This window comes from Triturus cristatus, chromosome 6 (genome assembly GCF_964204655.1).
Source record: "Triturus cristatus chromosome 6, aTriCri1.1, whole genome shotgun sequence".
NCBI classification, from domain to species: domain Eukaryota; kingdom Metazoa; phylum Chordata; class Amphibia; order Caudata; family Salamandridae; genus Triturus; species Triturus cristatus.
This window is the reverse complement of record NC_140589.1, coordinates 1,083,212,615-1,083,226,992: the sequence shown is the minus strand read 5'-3', so window position 1 is coordinate 1,083,226,992 and position 14,378 is coordinate 1,083,212,615. Positions and strand designations below refer to the sequence as shown.

The window sequence follows — 14,378 nt, the reverse complement described above, 5'->3', positions numbered from 1 at the left end:
GTCCTATGGAAAACATGCGGGACAAATTCCCATTAACCAGTACTCGAGCCTGTGGGTCCGCGTACAGAACCCGAACCATGGCACGAAACTGGGGGCCGAACCCCATTCGCTCCAAGGTTTCTCCAAGGTATTCCCACCCCACTGAATCAAAGGCCTTCTCAAAGTCAACCAGTAGAAGGGCCAGATAGGGAGAAAGGCACTCTCGGTGGGCCAGGGCAAGCTGTAGGCGCCGCAGGCAATGTCTAGTGGCTTGGTTCAGCATAAATCCGCATTGGTCCGGGTGGACCAGTGAGACAAGAAACGGGCGCAGCCGTTGTGCAAGAATGGTGGCGTATATTTTAAGCTCGGTGTTGATGAGAGATATCAGCCGATAGTCTGAGCAGGACTGTGATGGGGGCTGAGTCTTCGGAAGGACGACTATGGTGGCAGTATCCGTTTCCCGCAGGAATGAGCCCTTCTCCACCACCTCTGCAAAGAGATCCAGAAGCCGCGGGGCCAGGGTCTCACGGAAATGGGCGTAGTATTCCTGCGGAAAACCGTCCGGTCCCGGGGTTTTCCCAGGCGCCAAGTGGCCGATTGCCGTTTCTACCTCCTGCAGGGTAATGAGCAGGTCCAGGCTCTCGCAAGCCTCCTGTCCCAGCCGCTCAAGGGACGCCCCGCTCCCCCTCATCAACTCTTCAAGGGAGATACCCGGCGCCCGCGCCAGGTATAGTTGGGAGTAGTAATCCACAAAGGTTTGAGCTATTGCCACCGAAACCGTGCGGGTCCCACCCGCGGAGTCCATGATGGCAGGAATCACCCGGCCTGCACGATGGTAGGTAGCCAGCCGGTGAAGAAGCGTACCATTCTTATCCCCCCCATCCGTAAACCCGGGCCACCGAGGAACCCCAAAGAGTCCTCGCCGCCTCCAGAGAATGCGTGTGTATCTCCTCTCGGAGGAAGGCCAGCCGTCGCGCCCGTGTGGCATCTCCCAACGCATCCTGGTCTCGCTCAAGCTCCAGGGCCTGCGCTTCACAAGCTGTGAGCTGCTGGAGTTGACTTCGACACTGCTGCTGCAGATGCCCCTTTGCAACCCCTCTAATAGTCGCCTTGCCGGCCTCCCAGAGGACGGCCGAGGAAGAGACGGAGCCCAAGTTGTGGAAGTAGTACTCCTTAATCCCCCTCTCCACCACCCTCCGAAAGGCTTTGTCTTGAAGGAACCAGGCGTTCAAACGCCACGTCGGACGGGCAGAAAAGGGAGGGGGGCCGAGAGCGAGAAGCACCGGCGAGTGATCAGAGAGGCCCCTCGGAAGAATGCAGGCATCGTGAACCGCAGTCTACCAACTATTTAGTCTTGTTTTGAAACCTCGTAGGTGCCTACTGAATTTGGAAAAGGCTCCCACAGCTTATCTAATGGTAGGTGGTGTAATTTGCCTCCATCGCAACTCAGTCTTGCCCCAGACATAACCTCCACTAAAATATTGCCTTTGGTCTCAACAGAAGGTAAAGGAAGCTCAAGAACGTCAGAAGCTTTCCTCAACTCAGCATGAAAGGATGCCACGTCAGAGATACCTGATCCTGAACGACAGTCCATTACCAACTAAGGGGAGGTAGCTAATCCACTAATCTGCTCCAAAACCAAGTAATCTGCTCTATCATATGATGAGGGGGGAATAGATGGGCTGTCTCACTATCGCCCAGAGCATGCTGAAATGGAACCAGCATCTGAAAAAAGGGCCAGATTTAGATCTCAGCGGACGGGTTACCCTGTCACAACGGTGACAGATATCCTGTCCGCCAAAATATAAATCCCATTATATCCTATGGGATTTATACTTCGAAGGACGGGATATCCGTCACCGTTGTGATGGAGTAACCCGTCCGTTGAGATCTAAATCCAATCCAGGCCCATGTCAGAATATGAGCCAAATATATCATGCATGGTCTACTAGTAATGGTGGAGGAAAGTATCCACTTGCTCTTCACTGTACATTTCTTCCTCAATAAGTTGCTGAGCTTCCCTCCGAAACCTTTGCAATATAGCCTTGGACTAGACACAGATTGTTCCACAGGAGATGGAGAAGACTCTGGCGCAGTAGCACCAGAGCCGGTGCAGTGAAAGCTGCTGTCGGCACAAGCATTGGACACAGACCAATCAGCAAAGGCATCAGCGCTGGGAAACTTCCAGATGGCACCAGAGGTGTGCAAAGCGGAGACAAGGGAACAAACAGCACAGAGGGAGGACCCATTGGCAGGAATCCAAACAGTGCCCATGAAGGTCACATAGGGCCCAACGGTGCTCCAAGAAGACTGGAGCATGTATAATAGCTTCACCATTGAATACATGAACAAGGCTGGATCGTATCCCATTGCGTATAGTCAGGCAAGGTCTGATGTGGCACCAGTTTCTCTGTGCTGACCCTTACTGAGCTTTCAACATCTCCTACACTTTATCCTCCCTTCTGTGCCCCTCACCATCTCTCCGCTTTCCCTTGCGCCTCTGTTTTACCTGCTTCTGTCTCTCTTCTCCATGGCTATCTCCACTTCCTATGTTGTTCTTCCTCCTTCTACCTTTCCCTCTAATCTCACACCTGTTTACTCTTGTATTTTCAATTTGTACTGTAAGGAGTTTGTCGCAGTTTGGCTACTATGTAAAGGGCATCTATACCTCTTAGCGCGCATGCACTACATAAAAATGCTAAATTAATTATTCTAAAAGGACCGACTCTTGTTGACGTCCTCAGTGTCAAATGCATGCTGAAGGGCAATTCACTTTTGAAATCCCCATCTCATTTATCTATAATGGAAACAGCCACAATAGTATGTAACCTTTACACTGTGGTGTTTACCCCACATCACATTTACCCCGCAGTCTTTACCAAGCAGGTAAGTGATGGTAATGAGTTTCTGCCTTTCCCTCACATCCATTATTTTACTCCGCAGGTAGGTATTTTTTGTGTGCTTCTAATCGCTAATACAATTGCTATGGTATTTATATAGCGCTTACTACCCCAGGCGAGGCATTGAAGCACTTTACGCCAGGCAGCACGCTGCTCCGGAACCCAAGGTTAGTGAGCAGTCCAGTATTATTGTTTAGAAGGGGAGGCAGTGATCTTGGAGTTTGCAGAAATGCAAAAATATAGATTAAGGCAAACTTGAATGTGACAGAGTGAGCTGTACTCCGAGAAAGGTGGCCTGCAGAGGATGGAAAAGGATAGTAACATTTGAAAGAAAAAAGGAGGGGACAATCAAAGGTTTTAATCAGAGGTCAGTTTTTATGCCAGATTTTAGGGTTATTGAGGATATTGTCGAGATAGAATGCAGAATGAGAATTGAAAACTGTAGAAATAAACGTTATTTGCATGTGAAGATAATGCTGTATTTAGTATTTTTGACAGGTAAACAACCTGTCCACTGCTTCTCTGGAACACTGTTCCATCCAGGTTAGTTCATCAGTGTTGGATGCGAAAAGTAACAGCTAGATGCATTAACTTTCATAGACCACAGATAGAAGCTTTAAGATTCCACCTTTCCACAGTAGCTGGATTCAACCTAGACAAGTCACATGAAATCATGCACATATCACAAAAGCTGGCAGTAGCGTGCATACAGCAACCACTTTCACTCTGCGTATAACCTGGCTCATACTGCCTGTTGCCCAATTCACCCCACCATCAATTAGATGGATTTCTTCCAATGTGAGAGCTGGGAAAACAAAATACTTTCCCTCAGTAATGATTGACATTCCAACCGCAGATTCTTTCAACGTTATTTTAAAAGATCAAAAGGGGTAAAGTGTCAGAGAAGGTAAAGGAGAGTATGGGTCATTTTAGGGTTAAGCGGTGGGTATAGGTAATGGAATAAAGGGTGGTAGAGGTAAATGGAGGTAAGGATAATTTTAGGTTAAGTGGTGGGAAGAGGAAAATGGAGGCAAGGGTGGTTTTAGGGTTGGGAGAGGAGTAGAGCTACGTTGCTAAAAAGAATTATATGGGTGTTAATATAAATGATGCAATTTATATATAAAGAATATCTTATCACCCAGCAAATCTGACTCTACGCTGGTTTGTGCATTCTCTTTTGTGGTTATGTGTTCTTCTTAAATGTAATTTGTACTTGATTTTTTTGTCGATTGATATATTCAGCTTTCTTCAAATCCTATTGCAAAGAAAAGTAATTGTGTGGTTATACCCGACAGAACCATTGTACTTTATATAATCTATACCCATATTCTGAGGGACACAGGGTCACCCCATTGTTTATGAACTGTATGGTATTACAACGCATTGTAAAGGCCAGCATTGCAATGTCTGCTATTTGCCATAAGAAACATACCACAAATCATTCTTAATTGACATCCGAAGCTTAAAATTAATTCTTAGCTCTTTTGTGAATACAATGCTGCATAACTACATGCACTGCATTTATATTTCCAGAACTCAATTGTAGCTAAAGCTTACTGAAGAGGCTTTTATTTTCTTTTTGGCGTCACCGTGACCCTCCTCTGCATCATCTGAATCTCCCTCGCTGTCTAAAGCCAGAAGTTCAGGGTCCAGTGGGTCCAGAGGGGGCTCATATAGGGCTGTGTTTATAGGCAGGTAACGAAGCTCATCTGGAGAATATCTGAAAAGTAATGAATGGGTATTTAACACTTCTGGATACGAACAATACCTAGTAGACATTGCTGATTGACACCTTGAAATGACTCAGATGACGTTTAAGTAAGAATCCTCCAGCAGCAGCAAGCTTAAGAAATAGGTAACGAATTAACGACTTATAGCAAAGAAATTCTTTAGAAACCTCTCTTTTGGCATCCAGTAATTATTTACGTAGCTCAACATACTCTGTGCTGAATTGTCAACATACTCTGTGAAAAACATGGTATTTTGTCCAGTCACTATGATACTGTAAATATACATATAGATGGCCAAGTCATAACTATAACTTGGTTACCCCGCAGAAAACTCCAAAAGATTTGGTGCAATCGCCTCACCCACATTTTGTCGTGACATGCTTCATCATTGCGATTATACACACCACGGAAGGTAAACACCACCTGGGTGGACTCAACCATTTCTGGGAGCTCTTAAATAAATATGAAATGTATCATAGCAGGGATCCAGAAGGATGATAAAAATATGTTAGGGTATACTCAAGGACTTCCCTATACAGATGAGTACCGTAGATATGGTTAAAACAAAAATAATATTAGATGTTAGATTAGGTATAATGGCTCATCTACCCTATAATAGTGGCAACATATTTTACCCTTTTTTGAAAGCCCATACTTTCGGAATCCCTGCTATAATCCGGCTTATATGTATCTAAAAACTCCCAGAAATGTTTGAGTCCGTCAGGGTGATATTTACCTACCATGGTGTGGATAATAGGCAATAATGAGGGCATGCCACAACAAGCTGTGGGTGACACAACAATTACTTCTAAATCTTTTTGAGTTTTCCGCAGGGTAACCAAGTAGTAGTTTTAACCTAGCCATCTAGGGGTGCGTTAATGCTTGGTTATGGAGGATATGATCAGGTAGTTCTCCTCTTTCAATTGGTGTATTCATCACTATTATACTGTACACACTTCATGCACTGTATCACAGTCCTTCACAGTTACCAGAATGTTGTGAAGTGAAATGTGTTTGAATGGAGAAACAAAAGAGTATCAAAAAATCCTACAACAGTTAGACATCCCTTTTATTGTGTATAATGTTCTTGGAAAATATACATAAGCATTCATCACAAATTCTTCTACTTAAGAAAAAAAATAGATAAATGCTGAAAACATAGAATGAAACAATGTTTACAAGAAGAATAAACAAAATAATAAAGTACCGTTTGTAATATTCTTGGAACTGCCCTGGAATTAAAGACACTGGGTAAGGACCAACTTTCGTTCTCTCTGATGGTAAAACTTTGTATTTTCCTTGAGGGACCTGAATTACCTGTACGAAAATAAAAAGAAAATAGGACATTTAAAATCAGTGTGCAATTTCTAAGTAGGACACGCTCACATCTCTTAAGATTTCTATTTTGCAAATAATTTCAATTAGGCATCAAGCAGTTAAGGATGTGCATTATTTTCAAGTGTAACTTTACTTGACTTGCTAACTGCTTTATTGTACTTCTCACAGTGCAAGCGGTGCAACACTAACAGATGTCTGCACCATGGAATGGAGTTGCCGGTTTACACAAAATTTCAAAATATTACAGAAACTTATATCCGAGATGACACAACCCAAATAACTGGAAGGACAAAAAACAAGCATTTGCAATGCAATAGGTCTCGCATTTGTTAAAGTTAGAGCTGTTAGCACTGAATTATTTTTTTGTTTTTTTAAACTTTTGTTTTTTTATTTGCAGTGGAGTTCTAATAATTGCCAATAGTATAAAAAAGCAAAAGTAAAAAACATTGTCATTTTCAACGCCAACAGTTCTAACGTTAACAAATGGAAGACCTATTGCTTTGGAAAGGCAATTGGTCTTGCATTTGTTGGAGTTGGAGGTAATGGCATTATAAATGCCAATGGTTTTTCCTAGACATGATGCAGGGTGCATTTCCATATGTGGCCAAGGGACCTCTTTTGGCCCCATATATAGTACTGAACCCAGCAAAGTTTGAATTAGTGACATTATAAATGCCAATGTTTTTTAGGTCTCGCCTGACCCAGCGTATGCGCTGGTCTGGCGAGACATTTTGTGAGGGCTCCAAAAAGTGCTACCAGGCCAGCCTAGAGCTACAGTGCATGTGCGCGGGCACGCGCAACGCGCTTGACCGAGCTTACTTTCACTTTCGCGGGCGCTTTGATGTTTGATTGCGATCACTTTCGCGGCTGCACGGCCGCTTGGCATAGCCAATAGGTCTCGCTTTTGGGACATTATAAGTATTTAGTTATGCAACTGTTGCATGGCTAAACACTTAGAAGGTCCCAAAGGCGAGACCTATTGGCTATGCCAATGCTTGTTATACCTAGCCATGATGCAGGGTGCAGTACCATATGTTGCTAAAAGAGGTCCCAAGAGACCTCTTTTATCCACATATGGTACTGCACCCTGCATAAGCTATGGTAAATCTACCCTACCCATAATGCATTGCATGCAAGACAGTACCACAAGTACATTCAAATAGCTATGTCCATACATACAATTAGTAGCTTGGAAATGTGACAAAAGAATTATTATATTAATTCCGGATTAGGTTGTACTCTGTATCAAGCTGATGAAGGGAAATTTATAGAATGTCACATATAAATGTGAGATGTGCTAGTGAGTAAAGTAACCACTGTGGGCCCTTGCCTATGACCAAGTGTTGTCCTGCCTTAAGACCTTTAAGAAAATAGTGCTCTGAGGCTGTAATTAAAACCTAGGGAGTAACACCACATGTAACAGGGAGTGTCCTAATGGGAGGTTACAACAAGAAACAAGGCGGAACTAAGGAGCGACTACTAAGCCTATTGACCAAAAAGCCACCATTTAAAGGACAGGAGCAAATTAAAAAGATGATCGGAAAGTGGGCGGACCTTTATGCCCATATCCTGAATACATTCAATATAAGAGTTAGGCCCAAAGAGAATAAGGACCAGGTAGGGCCATACAATTGTGAACAAAAAACGAGAATGACCTGGACCTGAATAATTTGTGTGCGTTATTGAATTAGCTTGAAGACCAAACCCATTCCTTCAGTTGTTTGATCAGGTATTTTTATTTTACCTTATTATTCAAACAATTTTTCTTGATTTTCAAAACAATTTTTTGGGGGTGAAAAAGAACACGATATAGTCATATCAAGTTTTCATACATCAATTCAATTAATCATATACATTTACAGAAAACATTCACCAATACAACATCAATACATTTATAAGACATTACCAAAAAAGACGTCATTTCAAACCCCAATTTGAATGGTATACTGCATTTTTTGAGCCGAGACACTCTTGAAAGAATACAAACAAGGGGAGCACTTGAATGTCTAAAACCAGGGGTAGATAGAATAACCCTCTGTCTAGAGTGAAATTAAATTCTCAATCCCTCAATGTTTGAAATTTTGCCATAGTTGGTAGTGGTGTCTGAAACAAGTATAAAAGAAATTTATATTAATGCTTCACGAAGCTCTGGACCTTTTCTGTAAGTCTTGTTCCTCATGGAACATATCGCTCTATTTACATGATAAAATGTACCTGGCAGAAGGTATTTTTCTGTCAAACTTTGGCTTCAACGAAGGGAATTGGAAATAGATTATGTTGGTAGTAGAAAGAAAAACTGTAAGGCTTTGCGGTCCAAAATGGATTCTTTGGCACCAAACACCTTAATCCTAAACTGTCTCCTACCTTTTCAAGAAGCCAGTTCAGTCCTATTTATTGTCCATTCTTTTTGACGCAGCCGATTTCAATTATCTGTGGAAAATTGATTTTATTCAAAAGGCGTTCTTCAATTTCAGGAATTTCATTCTATATTTAACAGACATATTCCAGTCATTTCTCACCGTTTCCTAAAAGAGCCTACCTCTATTCTGTATTTTATTTGTATTCTTTCAAGAGTGTCTAGGCTAAAAAAATGCAGTATACCCTTCAAATTGGAGTTTGAAATTGACATTGTCTTTTTTGGTAATGTCTTATAAATGTATTGATGTTGTATTGATGAATGTTTTCTGTAAATGTATATGATTTATTGTATTGATGTATGAAAACTTGATATGACTATATCGTGTTCTTTTTCACCCCCCAAAAAATTGTTTGAAAAATAGTTTGAATAATAAGGTAAAATAAAAATACCTGATCAAACAACTGAAGGAATGGGTTTGGTCTTTACGCTAATTCAATAGCGCACACAAATTATTCAGGTCATTCTCGTTTTTTTTCACAATTTTATGGCCCTACCTGGTCCTTGTTCTCTTTGGGCCTAACTCCTATATTGAATGCTTTTAGAGCGGGTATTTATCCGCGAGAGTTTGGACATTTGTAAATAGGTGCCCTACTTCAAATAGTGCTTAAGTCAATACAGGTGGGTCTACACCCCCTGTAAAGAATGGCTGAAAAAGACACATTGTTTTTCTCAGAGAGTCATATTCAAGATTTAATATCTGCTCCCTCCCCCTTTGCTACAATAACATTAAGCTCTTCTGCTAAACAGCAAAACGAGGCACAAAAACCAACTCCCCTACATAAGAAGCACATTCGTGCAGAAATGCATGGGCATTTCCTCCTGGAGCACCTTAAGGCGGGCACTATTCCCTGGGGTCTCCAGGTTAAAAATACTCGGTTATATTCATAGATGACCCAGATTACAAAAGAGGCTTCAGTTTTATTACTACAAAATGTAGCCGAGACCTAATGGTCCACATGATAGAGACGGCACAAAAACTGTGCAAAAAAGAACTAGACGAATTGGAACAATTGACTCAAGCTATCAAAGGGCGACAATTTGTCCTGCATCAGCCAGCAACTCTACCACTATCTACCTGGGCTCCAGAGCTGTGTCTTCTGGTCGGGGCGCCTACGCTGTGTGTCTCCCCCGCCGCCTACACGACATCGCAGGCCGCTGTTGGGGGAAGACTACAGCTCCCGTGAATCACCACCGCCCCGCCCCTTTCCGGCTGTCAGCGCGCCCGGAGGCGCTTCATAATTCGCGGCTCCCTCGGTGGAGCGGGGGGCCACAATTTGTCCTGCATCAGCCAGCAACTCTACCACTATCTACCTGGGCTCCAGAGCTGTGTCTCCTGGTCAGGGCGCCTACGCTGTGTGTCTCCCCCGCCGCCTACACGACATCGCAGGCCGCTGTTGGGGGAGACTACAGCTCCCGTGAATCACCACCGCCCCGCCCCTTTCCGGCTGTCAGCGCGCCCGGAGGCGCTTCATAATTCGCGGCACCCTCCGCGTCGCGGGACGCGCGCGCGGGCGGCGCCGGGCGGCGCCCGGGCAGAGGGCGGGCCGTCTGTGGCCGACAGGGGCCAAAGGAGGCCGGGTCGGGCTTTATCCCTAACATCTAAGACCCGTGGCGGATGCTGTACCTTATTTCACCACCGTTGATTCTTCTTTAAGGTACTGTGTCAATTTTGAGGGGCTTCCTGTTCCGTCCAAGCCACCAGGATTGCTAGAAGTAATAAGCCATTTATTGTGTGGCTATCTAACGGTTACGATGGGCAAAAGGAAAATGTCGGATATGTGTGGGGGTCCCGCCGCTCTGGCTGGCAGCACGGCTAAAAGAAATAAGGCCAGAAAGTCTAACAAAAAACACTCGCCAGCTACCACGTTAGAGCGTATTGACTCCTTAGTTGATGAATGTACCTCCATTCTAGATTCTGACTTAGCTGCTATGCCCACAGCCCCATTGCCCCCAACTACCCAGCGCCCAGGCTCCGTTACTATCCCACAAATGTTTAGCAAAAAAATTGCTCCAAGCCCTCTATTGGCAACAGCTCAGGATGCTATGCAGAGTTGCAACGCTAACCCCGTCCCAATATCCGAAACAGCAAGCCTTTGTGTCCCCGCTGCATATCTGGGCCCTCTTGAACCTATGGTTATTGTCTGTTCAAATCGCTTTGAGTTATTAAGTGATATTGATAATGATGTTGTTGAGTCTCCTAGTACTATCGCTAGCCCCGATGTTTCTGTAGCATCCAAAGTAGGTAGCGATCGAGTTTGTGGACCTGAGCTATCATCAGGAGGGGTTAGGCAATGTCAAGAACTACTGGTAGAAATTGTCCCAGAAACAGGTCCAATTTTGGAAACCATCAAGGCTTTGAAAGCTGAAATTAGCTAATTAAAAGCACTAGTTAATGAATTACTATTATTGGCCAAAAGACCTTCTACGCAATTGTCACAATTTCCACCCACCCTGCCTAACACTGCCCACCATTCATACTCACCAACACTCTCTCCTACAAATAACATTGATTCTAGTACACTTACACTGCCTCACTCGTCAGCTTTATTTTCACAAGCTAGACCAAATCCCTTACAACCCAATAGAGTAGGGACTAACTACTCTAAGTTCAATACGAAGACCCAGCCAACCTTGAATTCTATCCTTGCTGTTAGTCACCCTCATTCCCCCCAACCATCATCTGCCCCTGGCCAGCCGCTCTTATCCTCCATAGTGCAAAGACCCAGAGCCAATTTACAGCCTACCGTTTACATGGTGGGAGTTCCTTCGACCGATGGCTTCGAGAACGAAGATTCTCTAAAAAACAAGGTGACTCACTGGATCCGTCATGTCAGAGGTTGTCGATCTCTTATAAGAGACGACTTATTAAGGGCCCGTAGACCTAGATCTATTAACTCTTCTACGGATACAATCGAGCTGACTTTAGTCAATCATAGTTTAGCAGATGATCTTATTGCCCTTGAGTATAGATCTTCCTCCCCGTCTCATCTTTGATCCAATTCAGACGTTTCCCTATACCATTTAATGTCCCTGTAGGGAGGAGGGGCGGCCTGTCATTCCATCATCCTGAAGGCTCATCAACCCTGGGGCAAATTGACTGACTAACATCAGCGCCAAGTTTACCATCAATCCCAAGTAATGTCCCCCATGCCACTTCGATCTCTAATCGCAGACTGTCCCCCTACATACATTCTTCCGCCAATCCCTGTGGGCACTGGGAGGCAGCTGGGTTACAACCGACAGCCTCAATTTCACATCCTTTGGACCTGGCCACTTCCCCATCGTTAGTCCCAAACACGAATTTAAAAATTATTTCATGGAATATTGCTGGTCTAAAAGCCAAACTCTTACTACCTGACTGGAATAATTTTATTGCTACCTTCGATCTCTGCATATTCCAAGAGACCTGGAGCCTCACACCTCTCCATAAATCCAGTTTTTCCTGCCACTGCGTTCCCGCAGTGTCCTCTGGTCGGGGACGCCCTTCTGGAGGCCTTATAATATGGATTAACATTGCCCTCTCTTGTAGAGTCCGCCATGCACATAGCCCTTCTCCGGATGTGTTGCATATAACTCTGAGTGGGCTGAACGGAGGACCCACCATTGACCTTTTTAACGTTTATAACAGAGGCACGCAAGGAGGAACCAAGTCTCCTATCGTTACCACTTTGGGCGAGGAGCTTTCCTCTTGTCCCCCTAATTCTCTCTTACTGGTCGCTGGAGACCTGAACTGTACCTATGAACCCCTTGCCTCCGAAGACATTCTGGAGGTCAAAGAGGATGATGCCAGGTGGGGTATACCCTCTCTCACTGTTTCCCCAGTAAAGAGATGGTCACCGGTGATAATCCAACTGAATGCCTTGGTCCTTGAATTTGGGCTGAGAGCTGCCAACGGTCGACTTCCTTCCGATCTTCATGCAGCATTTACTTTTAATAGAACCTCTAGCCCATCCCGAATCGATTATATTTTAATTGATCGTAGGCTTTGGCATTATACAGTGGACCTGGTTATTGTTCCTACCACCGATAGTGACCATAACCCCCTGTGCCTTACTTTAAAGAATCCATGGACCCCTGACCACTCATCCCTTGACCACTGTTCCACATTGCTCACTAGAGACGTCATTCCATCCAACTGTAAAAGATTTCTCAAATGGCCTAAAATTGCATTAGATGAACAAAAACTCTCATCTATTAATGAAATATTGCTATTAAAAACTGCAGAACTTAGGCAAGCATGTGTAGATCCTAACGAGATTACTAAGGCTGCATCTTTACATACAGCCACCACTGAGCTAATTGGGTCTTTTTTTTTATCCTCTTCTATTAACAAAACCAAAATACATAAACCAGCTGGTTCTTGGTTCAACTCTGAGTGTAGAGCTAGCAGGAAAGAGTTAGTAACTGCCATCAAATCTAAGGATTGCTCCTCAATTAAAAATGCTAGGTCTGTTTACAAGAAGGCTGTAACCAATGCAAAGTGTGTCTGGGAGGAATCCCACTGGCTGGCTTTGAAAAATGCCAGTCTGGCTAGTGATGGATCTACTTTCTGGAACCTTTGCAGATACTCGAGAGGCTCAGATCCCGACGCAATCCCCAACCACATTTCAAATCAAGAATGGTTCACTCACTTTTCGAACCTTTATTCAGATGATGTGGTCTTAGGCCCTTGTGTTCCTTCTTCTATTACTCCAGTGGACCCCACCTTGGCCAACTATGACCCTTTTACAGAGCTGGAAGTTATGTCTGCCATTAATAGATTGGTCCCAGCCAAAGCTGCAGGTCCCGACGGTCTGCCCGGTGACCTGTTTCGCTCCAACCCTAAACCCTGGGCTGTGTACTTTACCCTCTTACTTAATGCTTTCCTTAAGGGGCTACCCATCCCTGAGTCATGGAAGGGAGCGGAGGTCATACCAGTTTTTAAGAAGGGCTCCAGGGAGGACCCTGCCAACTACCGACCAATTAGTCTTATTGACGTTGGCCAGAAGGTGATTGGCAGGGTCCTACTGGAGCGTATTCTAGCTTGGGTTACTGAGAACGATATTTTGTCTCACTACCAGGCTGGGTTCAGACCTTACACGGGCACGATTGACCAGGTGTTTAGGCTGCTTTTGTTATACTGGAAGTTTGTCTTGATTGGCAGAGGCAGTCTCCATCTAGCCTTTATAGATCTCAAGTCGGCCTTTGACCTGGTCCCTCGTGACCGACTTTGGTCTGTCCTACAGGAAATGGGTGTCCCCTCTCCTGTTCTTGATCTCTTGGTTCGGCTCCACGAGGGTAACTTTGCCAGGGTGAGATGGGGATCCCAGGCTCAGAGAACTGATAAGATCCCAGTCAATAAAGGAGTCCGCCAGGGCTGTGTATTGGCGCCCACTCTTTTTTCACTTCTTGTGAACGGAGTGGTGAAGTTTTTGCTAGACGTCCCAGCTGATGCTCCAGCCCTGGCGGGGGAAAAAGTTCCCACCCTCCTCTTTGCAGACGATACCCTGCTGATCTCTAAGACACCAGCAGGGTTACAGAAGCTCTTAGATAGATTTCATGTGTTCTGTTCAATGAGAGGCTTGGCTATTAATACATCTAAAACCAAGCTTCTCTCCTTCAAATCACACAAATCTCCCAGCACAAACATTTTGTCTGCTGGAAGTCTCCTTGAACATGTCAAATTATTTGATTATCTAGGTATCCGAATCACCGACACTTTGAGCTGGAGACCCCATATTAACAAAATGCTGCTGAACCATAAGCGAGCTACGGGAGTAATTGCTAAAGAACATCGCTCCTCGAGGAGCAAGCCAATTACTCCCGCACTAGTGATCTATCAGGCTAAAGCGGTTGGCTCGTCCTTATATGGAGCAGAACTTTGGGGTTTTGACAACTTAGATGAAATCACTCTGTCTGAGAATAAATTTGAGAGAATTAGTCTCAATGCCAAAGGGTACCCCTCTGAAACCGCTTTTTAGCGATTTGGGCAGGCGTTCGTTTAAAGACATTGCAAGGCTACGCCCCTTGTTA

The 14,378-nt window shown here is 44.4% G+C and overlaps 1 protein-coding gene across 5 annotated transcripts in view; it reads right to left on the bottom strand.

Moving 5' to 3' along the window:
• The window catches only part of PHF10 (PHD finger protein 10), a 963,279-nt gene that overhangs the window by 472,557 nt on the left and 476,344 nt on the right, over positions 1 to 14,378 (bottom strand). For all 5 annotated transcript variants that reach the window (XM_085611960.1, XM_085611958.1, XM_085611959.1 and 2 more), the window contains exons 7-8: positions 5,817 to 5,926; positions 4,437 to 4,599 (exon numbers count right to left, since the gene is read on the bottom strand). In XM_085611960.1, coding sequence (XP_085468086.1) covers positions 4,437 to 4,599; positions 5,817 to 5,926 — 273 coding nt within the window. The remainder of the gene's footprint in view (positions 1 to 4,436; positions 4,600 to 5,816; positions 5,927 to 14,378) is intronic.